The sequence below is a fragment of the Seriola aureovittata genome, chromosome 8, assembly GCF_021018895.1.
Source record: "Seriola aureovittata isolate HTS-2021-v1 ecotype China chromosome 8, ASM2101889v1, whole genome shotgun sequence".
Classification (NCBI taxonomy): domain Eukaryota; kingdom Metazoa; phylum Chordata; class Actinopteri; order Carangiformes; family Carangidae; genus Seriola; species Seriola aureovittata.
In genome coordinates this window covers 10,476,215-10,491,434 of record NC_079371.1, presented here as the reverse complement: position 1 = coordinate 10,491,434, position 15,220 = coordinate 10,476,215, and the positions used below count along the sequence as shown (strand labels likewise).

The window sequence follows — 15,220 nt, the reverse complement described above, 5'->3', positions numbered from 1 at the left end:
AAAACGACATAGTATAGTAAAGCAAAAAAATGTTAAAAATACAGCATAGTATATTAACTCATAAAAGGTTATAAAAACGTCATAGTATGGTCAGGCATCAAACGGGAAAGTATAATAAGGCATAAAAGGCCAAGAAACGGAAAAAAAATTTTATGGAAGAAAAATGTCAAAAATACAACATAGTATAGTAAGTCATAAAAAGTCATAAACATGTCATAGTATAGTATGGCAAAAAAAAATTTAAAAATACAACATAGTATATTAAATCATAAAAGGTTATAAAAACATCATAGTATGGTCAGGCATCAAACGTGAAAGTATATTAACGCATTAAAGGCCAAGAAACAGAAAATAATTTTATGGAAGAAAAATGCCAAAAAACGACATAGTATAGTATGGCATTAAATGTCAAAAACACAACATAGTATATTAAGTCATAAAATGTCATAAAGACATCATAGTATGGCAAGGCATGAGATGAAATAATATAATTAGGCATAAAAATGCCAAAAAAACGTCATAGTATAGTATAGCACAAAAATGTAAAAAATACAACATAGTATATTAAATCATAAAAGGTTATAAAAACATCATAGTATGGTCAGGCATCAAACGTGAAAGTATATTAAAGCATTAAAGGCCAAGAAACAGAAAATAATTTTATGGAAGAAAAATGCCAAAAAACGACATAGTATAGTATGGCATTAAATGTCAAAAACACAACATAGTATATTAAGGCATAAAATGTTATAAAGACGTCATGGTATGGCAAGGCATGAGATGAAATAATATAATTAGGCATAAAAATGCCAAAAAAACGTTATAGTATAGTAAAGCAAAAAAATGTTAAAAATACAACATAGTATATTAAATCATAAAAGGTTATAAAAACGTCATAGTATGGTCAGGCATCAAACGGGAAAGTATAATAAGGCATAAAAGGCCAAGAAACGGAAAAAAAATTTTATGGAAGAAAAATGTCAAAAATACAACATAGTATAGTAAGTCATAAAAAGTCATAAAAATGTCATAGTATAGTATGGCAAAAAAAAATTTAAAAATACAACATAGTATATTAAATCATAAAAGGTCATAAAGACGTCATAGTATGGCAAGGCATGAGATGAAATAATATAATTAGGCATAAAAATGCCAAAAAAACGTCATAGTATAGTATAGCACAAAAATGTAAAAAATACAACATAGTATATTAAATCATAAAAGGTTATAAAAACATTATAGTATGGTCAGGCATCAAACGTGAAAGTATATTAATGCATTAAAGGCCAAGAAACGGAAAAGATTTTATGGAAGAAAAATGCCAAAAAATGACATAATATAGTATGGCATTAAATGTCAAAAACACAACATAGTATATTAAGTCATAAAATGTCATAAAGACGTCATAGTATGGCAAGGCATGAGATGAAATAATATAATTAGGCATAAAAATGCCAAAAAAACGTCATAGTATAGTATAGCACAAAAATGTAAAAAATACAACATAGTATATTAAATCATAAAAGGTTATAAAAACGTCATAGTATGGTCAGGCATCAAACATGAAAGTATATTAACGCATTAAAGGCCAAGAAACGGAAAATAATTTTATGGAAGAAAAATGCCAAAAAATGACATAATATAGTATGGCATTAAATGTCAAAAACACAACATAGTATATTAAGTCATAAAATGTCATAAAGACGTCATAGTATGGCAAGGCATGAGATGAAATAATATAATTAGGCATAAAAATGCCAAAAAAACGTCATAGTATAGTATAGCACAAAAATGTAAAAAATACAACATAGTATATTAAATCATAAAAGGTTATAAAAACGTCATAGTATGGTCAGGCATCAAACATGAAAGTATATTAACGCATTAAAGGCCAAGAAACGGAAAATAATTTTATGGAAGAAAAATACCAAAAAACGACATAGTATAGTATGGCATTAAATGTCAAAAACACAACATAGTATATTAAGGCATAAAATGTCATAAAGATGTCATAGTATGGTAAGGCATGAGATGAAATAATATAATTAGGCATAAAAATGCCAAAAGAACGTCATAGTATAGTATAGCACAAAAATGTTAAAAATACAACATAGTATATTAAATCATAAAAGGTTATAAAAACGTCATAGTATGGTCAGGCATCAAACGTGAAAGTATATTAAGGCATTAAAGGCCAAGAAACAGAAAATAATTTTATGGCATTAAATGTCAAAAACACAACATGGTATATTAAATCATAAAAGGTTATAAAAACGTCATAGTATGGCAAGGCATGAGATGAAATAATATAATTAGGCATAAAAATGCCAAAAAAACGTCATAGTATAGTATGGCAAAAAATGTTAAAAATACAACATAGTATATTAACTCATAAAAGGTTATAAAAACATCATAGTATGGTCAGGCATCAAACGGGAAAGTATATTAAGGCATAAAAGGCCAAGAAACGGCAAAAGATTTTATGGAAGAAAAATGTCAAAAATACAACATAGTATATTAAGTCATAAAATGTCATAAAGACATCATAGTATGGCAAGGCATGAGATGAAATAATATAATTAGGCATAAAAATGCCAAAAAAAAGGCCATAGTATTATATGGCATGAAAAGGTCATAGTATAGTAAGGCATAAAAATTCATTAAAAATATCATAGTATATAGTAAGGCATAAAAATTCATTAAAAATGTCATAGTATAGTGAGGCATGAAAATCGATAAAAACGTCATAGTATGACAAGGCATGAGCTGAAATAATATAATTATGCATAAAAATCCCAAAAAACGTGATAGTATAGTATAGCAAAAAAATGTTAAAAATACAACATAGTATATTAAATCATAAAAGGTTATAAAAACGTCATAGTATGGTCAGGAATCAAACGTGGAAGTATATTATGGCATTAAAGGCCAAGAAATGGAAAAAAATTTTATGGAAGAAAAATGCCAAAAAACGACATAGTATAGTATGGTATAAAATGTAAAAAATACAACATAGTATATTAAATCATAAAAGGTTATAAAATCGGCATAGTATGGTCAGGCATCAAACGTGAAAGTATATTAAGGCATAAAAGGCCAAGAAACAGCAAAATATTTCATGGAAGAAAAATGTCAAAAATACAACATAGTATATAAAGGCATAAAAGGTCATAAAAACGTCATAGTATAGTATGGCAAAAAAAAATTAAAAATACAACATAGTATATTAAATTATAAAAGATTTTATCGAAGAAAAATGCCAAAAAACGACATAGTATAGTATGGAAAAAAAGGTAAAAAATACATCATAAAAACATAAAAACAACATAGTATAGTAAGGCATAAAAACGACATCGTATAGTAAGGCATGAAAACGTCATACTATATTGAGGCATAAAAAGTAAAAAAACATCATAGTATAATAAGGCATAAAAATCGAAAAAAAAACGACATAGTATTATATGGCATGAAAAGGTCATAGTATAGTAAGGCATAAAAATTCATTAAAAATATCATAGTATATAGTAAGGCATAAAAATTCATTAAAAATGTCATAGTATAGTGAGGCATGAAAATCGATAAAAACAACATAGTATAGTAAGGCATGAAAACGTCATAGTATAGTAAGGCATAAAAATTCATGAAAACAACATAGTATAGTAAGGCATAAAAACGACATAGTATAGTAAGGCATGAAAACATCATTGTATAGTAAGGCATGAAAACGTCATAGTACAACAGGGCATTAAAATTCATAAAAACAACATAGTATAGTAAGGCATAAAAACGACATAGTAAAGAAAAGCATGAAAACGTCATAGTATATTAAGGCATAAAAAATCATAAAAACGACCTAGTATAATAGGGAATGAAATTGTCATAGTATAGTAAGGCATATAAAGTCATAAAAATAACATAGTATAGTAAGGCATAAAAATGTCATAGTATAGTAAGGCATAAAAACGACATAGTATAGTAAGGCATGAAAACCCCATAGTATAATAAGGCATAAAAAGTCATAAAAACAACATAGTACAGTAAGGCATAAAAAGTAATGAAAACATCATAGTATAGTAAGGCATTAACAGTCATAAAGATGGCATACTACAGTAAGGCATAAAACGTCCTAGTATATTAAGGCATAAAAAGTCATAAAAGTGACATAGTATAATAAGGCATGAAAACGTCATAGAATTGTAAGACAGAAAAAGTCGTAAAAACGACATAGTATAGTAATGCATAAAAAGTCATAAAAACTACAAAGTATAGTAAGGCATAAACAGTCATTAAGTGACATAGTATACTTAGGCATAAAAATTCATAAAAACATCATAGTATAGTAAGGCATAAACAGTCATGAAAACATCATAGTATAGCAAGGCATAAAAAGTTGCAAAAACATCATAGTATAGTAAGGCATGAAATGTGATTAAAATGACATAGTATAGTAAGGCATGAAAAGTCATTAAGATGACATAGTATATTAAGGTATAAAAACTCATAACAACATCATAGCATATAAAGGCATAAAAAGTCATAAAGATGACGCAATATAGTAAGGAATAAAAACATTACAGAACAGTATGGCATAAAAACTCAAAAACTTCATAGTATATTAAGGCATAAAAAGTCATAAAAAAACAACATTGTACATTAAGGAATGAAAACGTCATAGTATAGTAAGGCATGAAAAGTCATTAAAACGACAAAGTATAGTAAGGCATAAAAAATGTCATAGTATTGTAAGCCATAAAAAGTCGTAAAAACATCATAGTATAGTAAGGGATAAAAGGTCATGAAAACGTCATAGTATAGCAAGGCATAAAAAGTCGTAAAAACATCATAGTATATAAAGGCATAAAATGTCATAAAAACGACACAGTATAGTAAGGTATAAAAATGTCATAGTATAGTAAAACATTAGAAGTCATCAAAAAGTCATAGTATAGTAAGGCATAAAAATTCATAAAGACGACACAGTATAGTATGGCATAAAAATTCATAAAAACATCATAGTATATAAAGGCATAAAAAGTCGTAAAAGCAATATAGTACAGTAAGGCATGAATAGTCATTAAAACGACATAGTACAGTAAGGCATAAAAAGTCATTAAAAAATCATAGTACATTAATGCATTAAATGTAATAAAAACAACATAGTCTAGCAAGGTTCAGCACAGTGATGAAGTCTTGCTTCAGAAGCCCAAAAACATGCACATTAAGTTAATTGGCAGGTCTAAAATGTCCATAGGTGTGAAAGTGTGCGTGATTGGTTGTTTCTCAAATTCGAATATTCAAATTCAATTTGAAATAAGATTTATTGGCATGACAGATCAGAAATCTATATTGCCAAAGAAAATAATAAAAAAAATATAAACATTGGCAGATGATTGATTAATGATTATACAGTAATATGCAAATATCAACAATAATTGTAATAAAATACAATATAAGAAAAGGCATTAGAGCTATTAAAGCCATTACTGCACATTGACTTTTCTCCCCACATAGGAAGACATATAAAGACACATAAAGATCGGGGAGGTGGATAAACTCAGGATATAGGCGACTTATTTTTTCAAAGAATATTTCTCTCTGTTTTTCTCTGTATGTCAGCCCTGTGATGGACTGCCGACCTGCCCAGGGTGTACCCCACCCTCGGCTAATGTCAGGTGGGATTGGTTCCAGCCTATACCGCTTATCCTATTAGGGTCACAGGGGGCTGGAGCCACTGTCAGTGTTGCTTCTGTTAATTACAGGTATTAGCCCGGATTAGCACTTCCATCTGTCAGGACATCAGGGTCATCAAATCCACACACCTCAGGTGTCAGCTGTCACCACTAAAAGTTTCTAATCAGTTAAAAAGAGCATAGGAAGGAAAGTAGGTTCTGCATAGATCAATACTGAATATCTTTGCCAATAGGTGATCTGGCAGCATCATCCCCTTATTTAAGGCTGAAGAACTACTATATAATAATACTATATTTACACTTTATTATAATATAATAAAAACAACAACGTGCTAAATTATCATGGAAGAAAATAATGTGATTATTTATCAGACGATATTATTATGTTATCAGATAGTTAATTACATTAACATAGCCTAATGTATTACATTTGTACTGACAAGAGGAATATTCAAATCTGACACATTTATTACATAATTGGCAAATACACACTTTTATACATCTGTCTTTGTAAATTTAAGACACCTGCTGACATAGTGCATTCCCAAGTCCCTTAGCCTAATTTTAACCCAAACCCTACCCCTCACCCCTCACCCTAAAAGTCAGTCTTAACCCCAAAGCAGTCGGTTGAAGATGTGCCATAAAGTGAGGACTGGCCAAAATGTATCCACTTTTCAAAAATGTCCTCACTCCCAAGACCTCAAACTCAAACTGGTCCTCACAAAGATAACCATACAAGTAAACACCCATGTGCACAGACATGCACGTACACACACACACACACACACACACACACACACACACACACACACTTTCAAACAATAAATGGGCAAACAATCTCACTGACCTGTACCAGGAGGGCATCTGAAAACATCTGAGGCCTCAAGGATTGACCATACCTGCAGTAAGTTAATCAACTAGAACTTGTGTTACAGCTGAACAATGGAGAATAGAAAATACAAAAATAAATACATCAGGCAGGGCTAAGAGCTCCACGAATGATATAACACCACCTGAAAGAGATATTTCTGAACTTATGAAACGAGGTGACATTATGTGCAAGTAAATATGTATTTGTATCAGGTTTATTACAGAAAAATGTCAAATAAGGAAGGAAATAAGGAAATAAAATTTTTAAGAGCCAACTCGGCCAGAGTGAACCAAGGATACCATCTTCAATCAAACTTTTGATTTGGGCCAGACCTCTTGAATTGAACTATTACCATGTCTTTCTTTTTGTGCACAAGTGCCTGTGTCATTGTGGGAGAGAGCTGTGGGTTCAGTCCACTTTTCAGCCATCTTAAGAGAGGAGCTGAGTAGCAAAAAATATTTCATAATTAAGCTGTGAAACTGCCTGCGCCTGGAGTCTTGGTTTCAGATGGTTGTGAAATGCCATCTGCAAATGTGTCTGTTTTGTTTCCTCCTAAGGAAAATTTTTTTCCAGGTCTACTGTGAGTCAGACAGAAAATGTGTTTGATTATATTCAGCTGTTCAACAGTGGCACATAGTGGTTTAAATGTCTAACCGTGACGCTCCAAAGCTTTCAACAAAGGTCACGTGTTGTGTTTTACATTGTGAAGTAAACCTTTTAACCTCACTATCTCATGAGACATTTCTGTGGATCTCTCTTCTAATTTCCTCTTCAGTTGTCTCTGGTGTTAAGATGTGCCTTGATTGATTGTGTCAATTACAGGGAAGCTTATTTCAAAGGGACAGGAGGGGCTAAGCTGCTATTGCTCCCAAGTAGCAGTCAATAGATGTGATAGATTACTCGAAGCCCCTTTTAGTCCAACTGCAATTTGTGTAGCCTTATAACGGTGAAGACCATAAATGACTGTAGCTGCATCTATTACAGAAATCTCTAAATCCACCTTAATATGGTTGCAAAGCCAACAAAAAGCTTTAACACAAACTTAAGACAATGCAGAAGTGACTTTATAATGATCTTTTTTTTTTTCAAACAGCCTCACACAAACATTTCATTATAGACGAACAAACCTTGTGTTATCAAGCTTATGCAAAAACAAGGGGGTTCAAGGAGAGACAGAGACCAGCTTAGAGAAAGGAGTTCGCAGACATAGTTTACGGCTGAGCAGGCTCACTAATCTAGATAAATGGAGCTTTCATTAAACTGAATTTTAAGGTTGAATAGTATATTAGTGTTGTGTCTAATGTATACAGATTTCAGACTACTCACTGAGGACTTAATTAGGAACATACTAATCCTGGGTAGAGCGTCTCATTGCTCAAAACATCTTCAAATCTTTGTGGTATGGATTCGAACAAGAAAGGTGGAAACGTTCCTTTGAGATTCTGCTCCATGTTGACATGATCGCATCACACCATTTCTAAAGATTTGTCAGCTTCACATTTATGCTGCCAATCTCCTGTTCTACCATATCCCACGGGTGTTCATGGTGCATTATCCTGTTGGAAGTAGCCATTACAAGATGGTGAATTGTGGCCACAAAGGGACGCACATGGACACAGTAACAATAGTCAGATAGGCTGTGGCATGCAAACCATGACTGATCTGTAAAGTCACTTACATCACATTTCTTCCCATTCTGATGTTTGATGGGAACATTAACTGAAGCTCCTGATTGTATGCAGCTTACTGCTGCCACGTGATCGGCTGACTGGATAATTGCATGTATAAGCAGGTGTACAGGTGTTCCTAAAAAATTGCTCAGTGTGGGTGTTTTCTGCTTAGAGTGAATGTCATGCACTCCTCTGCCTCTTTTCAGTGTTCTGTTCTAACAATCAAGATAAGTCCTTAATGAATGAAAACGGCTTGTTTTGAAACAACAAATTCCACTGTACATGTTTATTTACATCACATACTCACACCTTTGTACATTACTGCTCAGAAATACGCAGCACGGTGTTACATTCAAGGCACAGTTCAATCCCTCCAAAAAGTACTTTTTGCTTGTCACATACAAAAATCTGGAATGGAAATAATTATACTTTGTAAACTTTAGCAGTAGAGTATCAAAACTCATACCAATCAAAAAAGTAAACTTTCAAACTCAAGAAAACACTTTACACTGTAATATGGCTTGTCTGCTTACAAAACAAAAATCTTAAGTACCTAACAATATGTATATTTGGAAAATATCATTACAGACATACAGTGGTACAAAATGCTGTTGTCATGACATCTTTCTGTGAAGCTTTAATTTCTGAAGCTGCTAATTCTAGATATTTATCTGAGTAGTATAAAGTATGCTGACAGCTCAGGTATGAACACAGGATTACCTGGGCTTCTGGTCCATTTAGTGAAATCTGTAATTCACTTGAGTGGAAAAGAAGTCAATTTCAAACTCTTTAGACACTCAGTACGAAGCACCATATGTATGTAAATACATTTTCCACTCTTCAAAATGCAGAACATCTTAATTTCAAGAATAACATCTCATACAAGTAGCTTGAGAAGAAACTAAAGAGTTCAAACTCAGATGTCCTATTTGCAACATTGGCAATAAAGTGACTTCTAAATATGTCAAACTGATAAATACACAAAAGACCTCAAAACATTCTGACTTTTCTTATGTTTCTATGAGAACAGGAGGAAAAAAACATTACTATCAATTTGGCACTCAAGTTCTGTTCACTTTCAGAGGGTGTGGGTTACAACCCAATGTGTAGTTAAAAATATGATCGCGCAACAAAATGTACAATAAATCCATACATTTATACTGTAAATTAAGTGGCATGTACAGTTCTAACCAAAAGCTACAGTTTATACCAAAGTAGAGTAAATAACTGATACCCACTAAGGGCTGGCTAAAATCAAAAATTCACCAAAAATATGCTGTTGCATTTGAAAATGAAAACTGGCCATCAAAACATATTTTACTCATCTTCAGTCCACCACCACAAAATAATTATGTTCTCAAACAACAGTGCTACATTTTAACTGCACATATATAAACAAAAGCTTTGGTAAAGTGGCAACAAATGGGCAAACAAAAAAGAAGCAATTTTATCTCCACTTCAAATCTTTGTTGGTGGATAAACATGTCACTTACATTCATGGAAAAATTACAGAAATTCTATGTTGGCAACAGGAAAAAAAAAAAATGCACGGTTGATTATTCCGGGTAAAGGTCCTCAGGCAACAAACTTGTTCTTGGTTGTGGAGCCACTCTTTGTGGCTGTGTCAGCATGTGACTGGTATCCAATGATCACCTTTGGGGGAACGCCTAATCTCTCTTTATAAACACGCCTAAAAAGGAAAACAGAAGATAAACATGCACTACATATTAGGAAAAGGCACATTTAAAAAAAAACAAACAAAAAAAAAACAACTTTATAGGAACACATTACACATTTAAGTCATACACTAATTTGTGACAAACATAATCCTTACTAATGTTATCTCTCTACTACAGCATCGAGCTGTAGTGAACTAGATTATAGAGTTTATCCTCCGATAAGGCATTTTCAATGTATTTTACCACAGAGGGATTTTCCACAGGTCGGATGTCCAGCTGTTGTAGGTATCTTACCATTGTGCTAATGAACAAAATTAGAGCTACTTATTTTAACCATTAGGGTTAAATATCTTTACTTCTTTTGAAAAAAATAAAAATAAAGCAATGCAGCTGGGCAAAACCTCAAATCACCAGATCAATAAACAACAGAAAAATGTCTGCAAGTATAAAACAAGACTGAATATTATAAATCCAAGATGATTCTTTTCAGGATAGAGACATTTAGCATAAGAGCCAATATAATAAATACTTCTTATTGTTTTGATGTCACTTCTAGTTGCATCACTGTGTACAACTTATTGCTCAGGAGACTATTTTATGAAAAAGGTGTATGTGGAGTTCGTATGTGGAGAGAAGACATTTGACAAATTGGCTCTGTACAGTTCCAGTAAAACTAGACTTGTTAATTTTATATTTGACACCTGTCAATTTTCCATCAATAACTGTGGTATCCTCAGCTCACCCTATGTGTGTGATGGCCTCTTTGTTTTCATAGTCTGTGGTCCATATTGCTATTTTATCTCCTTTGGCTCGGATGTTAATGACAGCTCCACACACGTCATCAGTGTAGTCATCAAAAGCTTCACCCACCAGACACAAGAGCTGTAGAAAAAAACAGACATAATTTCAAAATGTCTTGTTACCGGGGAGCAGTTGTTCACTTTTTAGTGGCAGTTAGTAGCTGATAACTGCTGATCTTTTTCACAGCACACATTTTGACTTGTCACAGTAGAAAAAGCACCAGTGTTACAAAGAACATTTAAGAACGACTCCACTCTATTTAATGATCCCAGTAAGCCATTATTGTGACAGTGAGCCAACATGCACAATACCAGGACCCTGAAACCAAAGCAGCTACATGGAATTCAGCCTTCATTAATTCTATTATTTACACCTGTGTTTTTCCCACTGTGATGTGTCAAATGTCTTTGGTGAAAAGTGCCTTAGATAAGACTAATAATGGTATGGTTAATGTAAACAATGCTCAACAGGACTGAAAATACCGTTTCCAACCAGAACCGGTCCAGGTCTGATTTGCGCTGCTGTTTGGACAAAGTTATCAGCCAACGGCCACCTCGTCGGTTCCTTTCATCTTCCCACATGGGCTCAATTCCATCCTGTTTCCAAATGCAAATTAAAGCACACAACACTGTAAATATATCAACATATCTGTAATGAACAAATCTTAATTTAGACCAGGATAGGAGCAAGCAGTACATGTAGCATGGGTGGGAGATATGACCTAAAATTTATAGCACTTTTTTTTTTTGCTTAAACAGTTACAGTATTACAAAATCAAAAAGGGATACTCCACTCAAAACATAATTCTAGCTCTTTCTACTTTATTGGTAATGAAAGAGAACATATCTTAACAAAAGAAAAAAAAAAAGTTTATTGGCTCAAAATAGGAATGAGTTTGGGAGGAGTAGCCTGCCCCATAGTGTAAGTTAATTAGTAAATGTAATACAATTCATTCTCAGAATTAGTAACAGCCATGCTGTTGTGCTGAGCTGTGAGTGAACTGCACTGCTGAGAAAACTGCATCTGAGCAATGAAGAATATTTTAGGGGGAAAAAATGCTGTGTTTCACGTTTACCATTTTATCATTTCTGTTTTCAACTATGTGCTAAAATCACAAGCAGCACCAGATGATGTTATTTTTGGTGTGGTGAATTAAGGTGTGTCCACACCTAACTTGTTTTGTCCAAACAACCACAGTGATAGCACCTGATAAGTTGGATTCGCTTTGCCTCCAGGATGACTTTGGACAGTTTGATGAGAACTTTGTGATGAGATTGCAACATGGACCACAAAGAAGGCAAAATGTACAAAATGCTGATTTTAGAATTAGAACTAAAATGGTGTGTGTGTGTGTGTGTGTGTGTGTGTGTGTGTGTGTGTGTGTGTGTGTGTGTGTGTGTATACAGCTTTCTCCTTTGATGTGTACATTCAAACCAGCACTTCACTAGAATAGGTGTGCGTTTTCCTTCAGTTCTTCAAGAATGTGACACAACAGGCTAGATGTGTGACACTGGCTAAACCAAACAAGAGATGACACAATTAATGTACTGGTCACGGAAACTGTCTAGAAGAATGCTTTGTCTTGTTAGATATGCACATGTAACCATGCCAGTGCATTTTTTAACAGATGAAGTCCAGTTTCAGTCCATCTTGATTGATGCTCATAACTGACTCTTTCTCCATAAGTTGTTTGTGGCCACCAGAGAAGACAAAGTCAAGTCCAGTGAAGTGCAGCCTAACTCACTGCTAGTAAATGGAATAAACTGATAATGCTAGATTACAAGCCAATAAATCTCAAATGACTGAATTACCCATCAGACCCTTTGATTTCTATTTTAAAATGATTGGTTCCGTTATAAGAATATAATGTGCTTTAAATGGACCAGAACAGCAATACAATACAATAAACACCATTGTTTTTCTTTTTGGCTCTGAACAAGTGGACTTCAACTACAGCCCTTGACACAAAAGGTTTTAAGGTTTAAGTTTTAAGTGGTTCTATTGTACAATGTTGAAAGGCAGTGATAAAAGCATTCTTACCTTGAACAGCGAGTAGTCACAGCCAGACATCAGGTTACTTGAGAGCTGAATGTGGTTGTATAATCTGAGAAAGGAAGAAGGATATTTGATGTACAAAAACACACAAGAGAAAACCTGTTAGCAGCCTGGCTAAAAACATGGTGCAACATGAATTTTAACCTCACATACCACCAACAACTGACAGATCTTTTGGTTTTATTTTAATTGATCCACCATCAAATGTATTCTGTTTCACAGTGTATAAACTGGCACAGGTGTCAAGGGGACAACAGGTACAAAAAAACAAATCCAGGATATCACTTGCTATCATTCTAATTTAATTCTCCCCTCCCAAATGGTTAAACTGATCTGCAACAAATCTGATCATGAATGGGTAGGTTGGGTGTAATTATACAGCTTTTAGTGCAGTCATATGCAGAGCAATAATATGCTTACGCCCAGAAGTCTTCCACAGTGTCAAATTTAGAGATGAGACGGAGGTTGGCTTGCCATGTTTTGCTTTTGTCATTCTTGAAAAACCAAAGAGCCCACCTGCAAATCAAAGAAAAATCAAAGAAAAGTTATTTCAGACTACAGTTGCATGCATTGCCTCCACTTATGTTGCTCTTACACAAATTTGTTCATTAGAGGACCGCACATTTCCTACACAGCTTTTGTACTTGACATTGAGGTGAAAGATACCCAAGTCAAATCCTAGCTACTTTTAAGTGTCTTAACAGATTATATAGGAACAAACTAGCAGTATCATTCCTCTAAAATTAAAATTAACTAATTATTGTCTTCCCAAAGTTTGATGGCATTATATGAATCTGGTAAGAGCTTAACTTTACCACTATCAGCTCTGTATTAATGCACTTGTTCTCAAAGTTGTCTGCAAATCTAATTATAACTTCTAAACTCTGTTGGGGAAAAAAAACAATAGAAGGCACATGAGCTGCAGTCTTACTTGTTTTGTAGTGGGTGTTTGATGTATGCTTCAGGACTTACAACCTTTTGAATGGCTGTTTCGCATTTTTCCTTTTCAGGATTTGCAGGAACTGAAGTTGACGCCTAAAGAAAAAAATAAAAACAAAAAAAACAGCACAAACATGCATTAAAAAAGAGATTTGTTAAATTGGCATGTTTCTCCTATACCATATGTGATGACATATACTGGCACTGTTGCGCTTTTGTAATTACTAACTTTTGTTTGATTGTCATACATTTGACCTTTTTTCAAGCTGTGATACTTTGTGAGTGGGCATGGGATGTGTGAGGGAGCGGATTGTAGATTGGAAGGGGGTGTTTTTATTTTGGGAGTATGAGTAGTTAAGGAGAAGTTTGCAGTTTTTGCCACACATTGACCACACACATATGCAGATCTCAGGCACAGCAGGAGTGTAGTAGAACACAAATTTGTAAATAATATTTCTACAATAACACCCCAATAAATCCCCTTCTTCTAATGTCCATGAAAATAATATAAAATCATTTTTCATTGTACCCTGATTTATAGCAGCAGTTGTGTTCAGGATTTTGGCAGCTAACATCCTAAATAAAATTAAACTGTTTTTACAAATACATTTTACCAAATGTGACAAGCACCTTCCACAGACCAAACGTAACAGGGACACCTGACAATCCAACAATAAACCCTGCCCAAACCTACGTTGATAACATCCACCCAGGTAGAATAACGTAAATTCACAATGATCTGCGTAGACATGTACTTGCAGAAGACGTCTTCACAACAGTATCATTTGTCGCACGATCACTGTTTTACACTGCATAATAGGCACTGATGTGATCTGTTTAACCACTACAGATCCAGGTTAGCTAAAAAGGTAACCTTTTTTAATATTAACTTTTTTCATAAATCCTAGCGCTAACGTCTAGTCTATCCATTAGCGTTAGTCGGATACACATTAAACGGCTGACAAACTAACGTTACCAATGCGTGGTTCCTCTCATTCATCCGAGGATAAGAGTTTATCTCAGGGTACTGAATGAGGTATCCACTCGGTCAACAAGGTGTTCACTAGTCGTGTTTCCCCCACGATGACTACAGTTTAGCAACAGTTCCTGTGAACAGTGGAAACGTGTGGCAAGCTGTAATGTTAGGAATAATTTAGGAAAAAACGACTTACGTCCATCTACAACGCTAAATTTGTAATGTTTGACTAGTGACTAATGTTACCTTCCAGAGGTAATAACGGTAAGTTTACAGAATTGCCGGAGCTTTATGTTACTCGTTCAAACCTGTCGGTAACTTGGATAAACGGCTTGCTTGGATGGTAAAAGCCCAAGTTGAGTGATGTAGCTGCGAGTGTGTAGCAGTGCACTCACCACCAGAGCGGTCGCCATCTTCTGGAAAACACATTCAGTTTTCTGGCGTGTGTTAAAATAGCTGATTGGGCCATCTGGTGCTCTACATAGCGCATGCGCAAGAACAATATCGATTATAGACAGTGGTGGAAGAATTCAGATCCT

At 33.9% G+C, this 15,220-nt stretch overlaps 1 protein-coding gene across 2 annotated transcripts; it reads right to left on the bottom strand.

Moving 5' to 3' along the window:
- Positions 1–8,502: 8,502 nt before the first annotated feature.
- Positions 8,503–15,169, bottom strand: eif4ea (eukaryotic translation initiation factor 4ea). 2 transcript variants are annotated; one of them, XM_056383763.1, is made up of 7 exons: positions 15,077–15,169; positions 13,698–13,801; positions 13,187–13,282; positions 12,752–12,815; positions 11,194–11,307; positions 10,653–10,792; positions 8,503–9,921 (listed from the first exon to the last, which is right to left on the bottom strand). In XM_056383763.1, exons 1-7 carry the CDS (start codon positions 15,092–15,094, stop codon positions 9,807–9,809), a joined length of 651 nt encoding a protein of 216 aa, XP_056239738.1. In that variant the 5' UTR covers positions 15,095–15,169; the 3' UTR covers positions 8,503–9,806. The 2 variants fall into 2 exon arrangements, with proteins under 2 accessions (XP_056239738.1, XP_056239737.1); XM_056383762.1 differs by lacking the exon at positions 15,077–15,169 and adding an exon at positions 14,682–14,720.
- Positions 15,170–15,220: the final 51 nt, after the last annotated feature.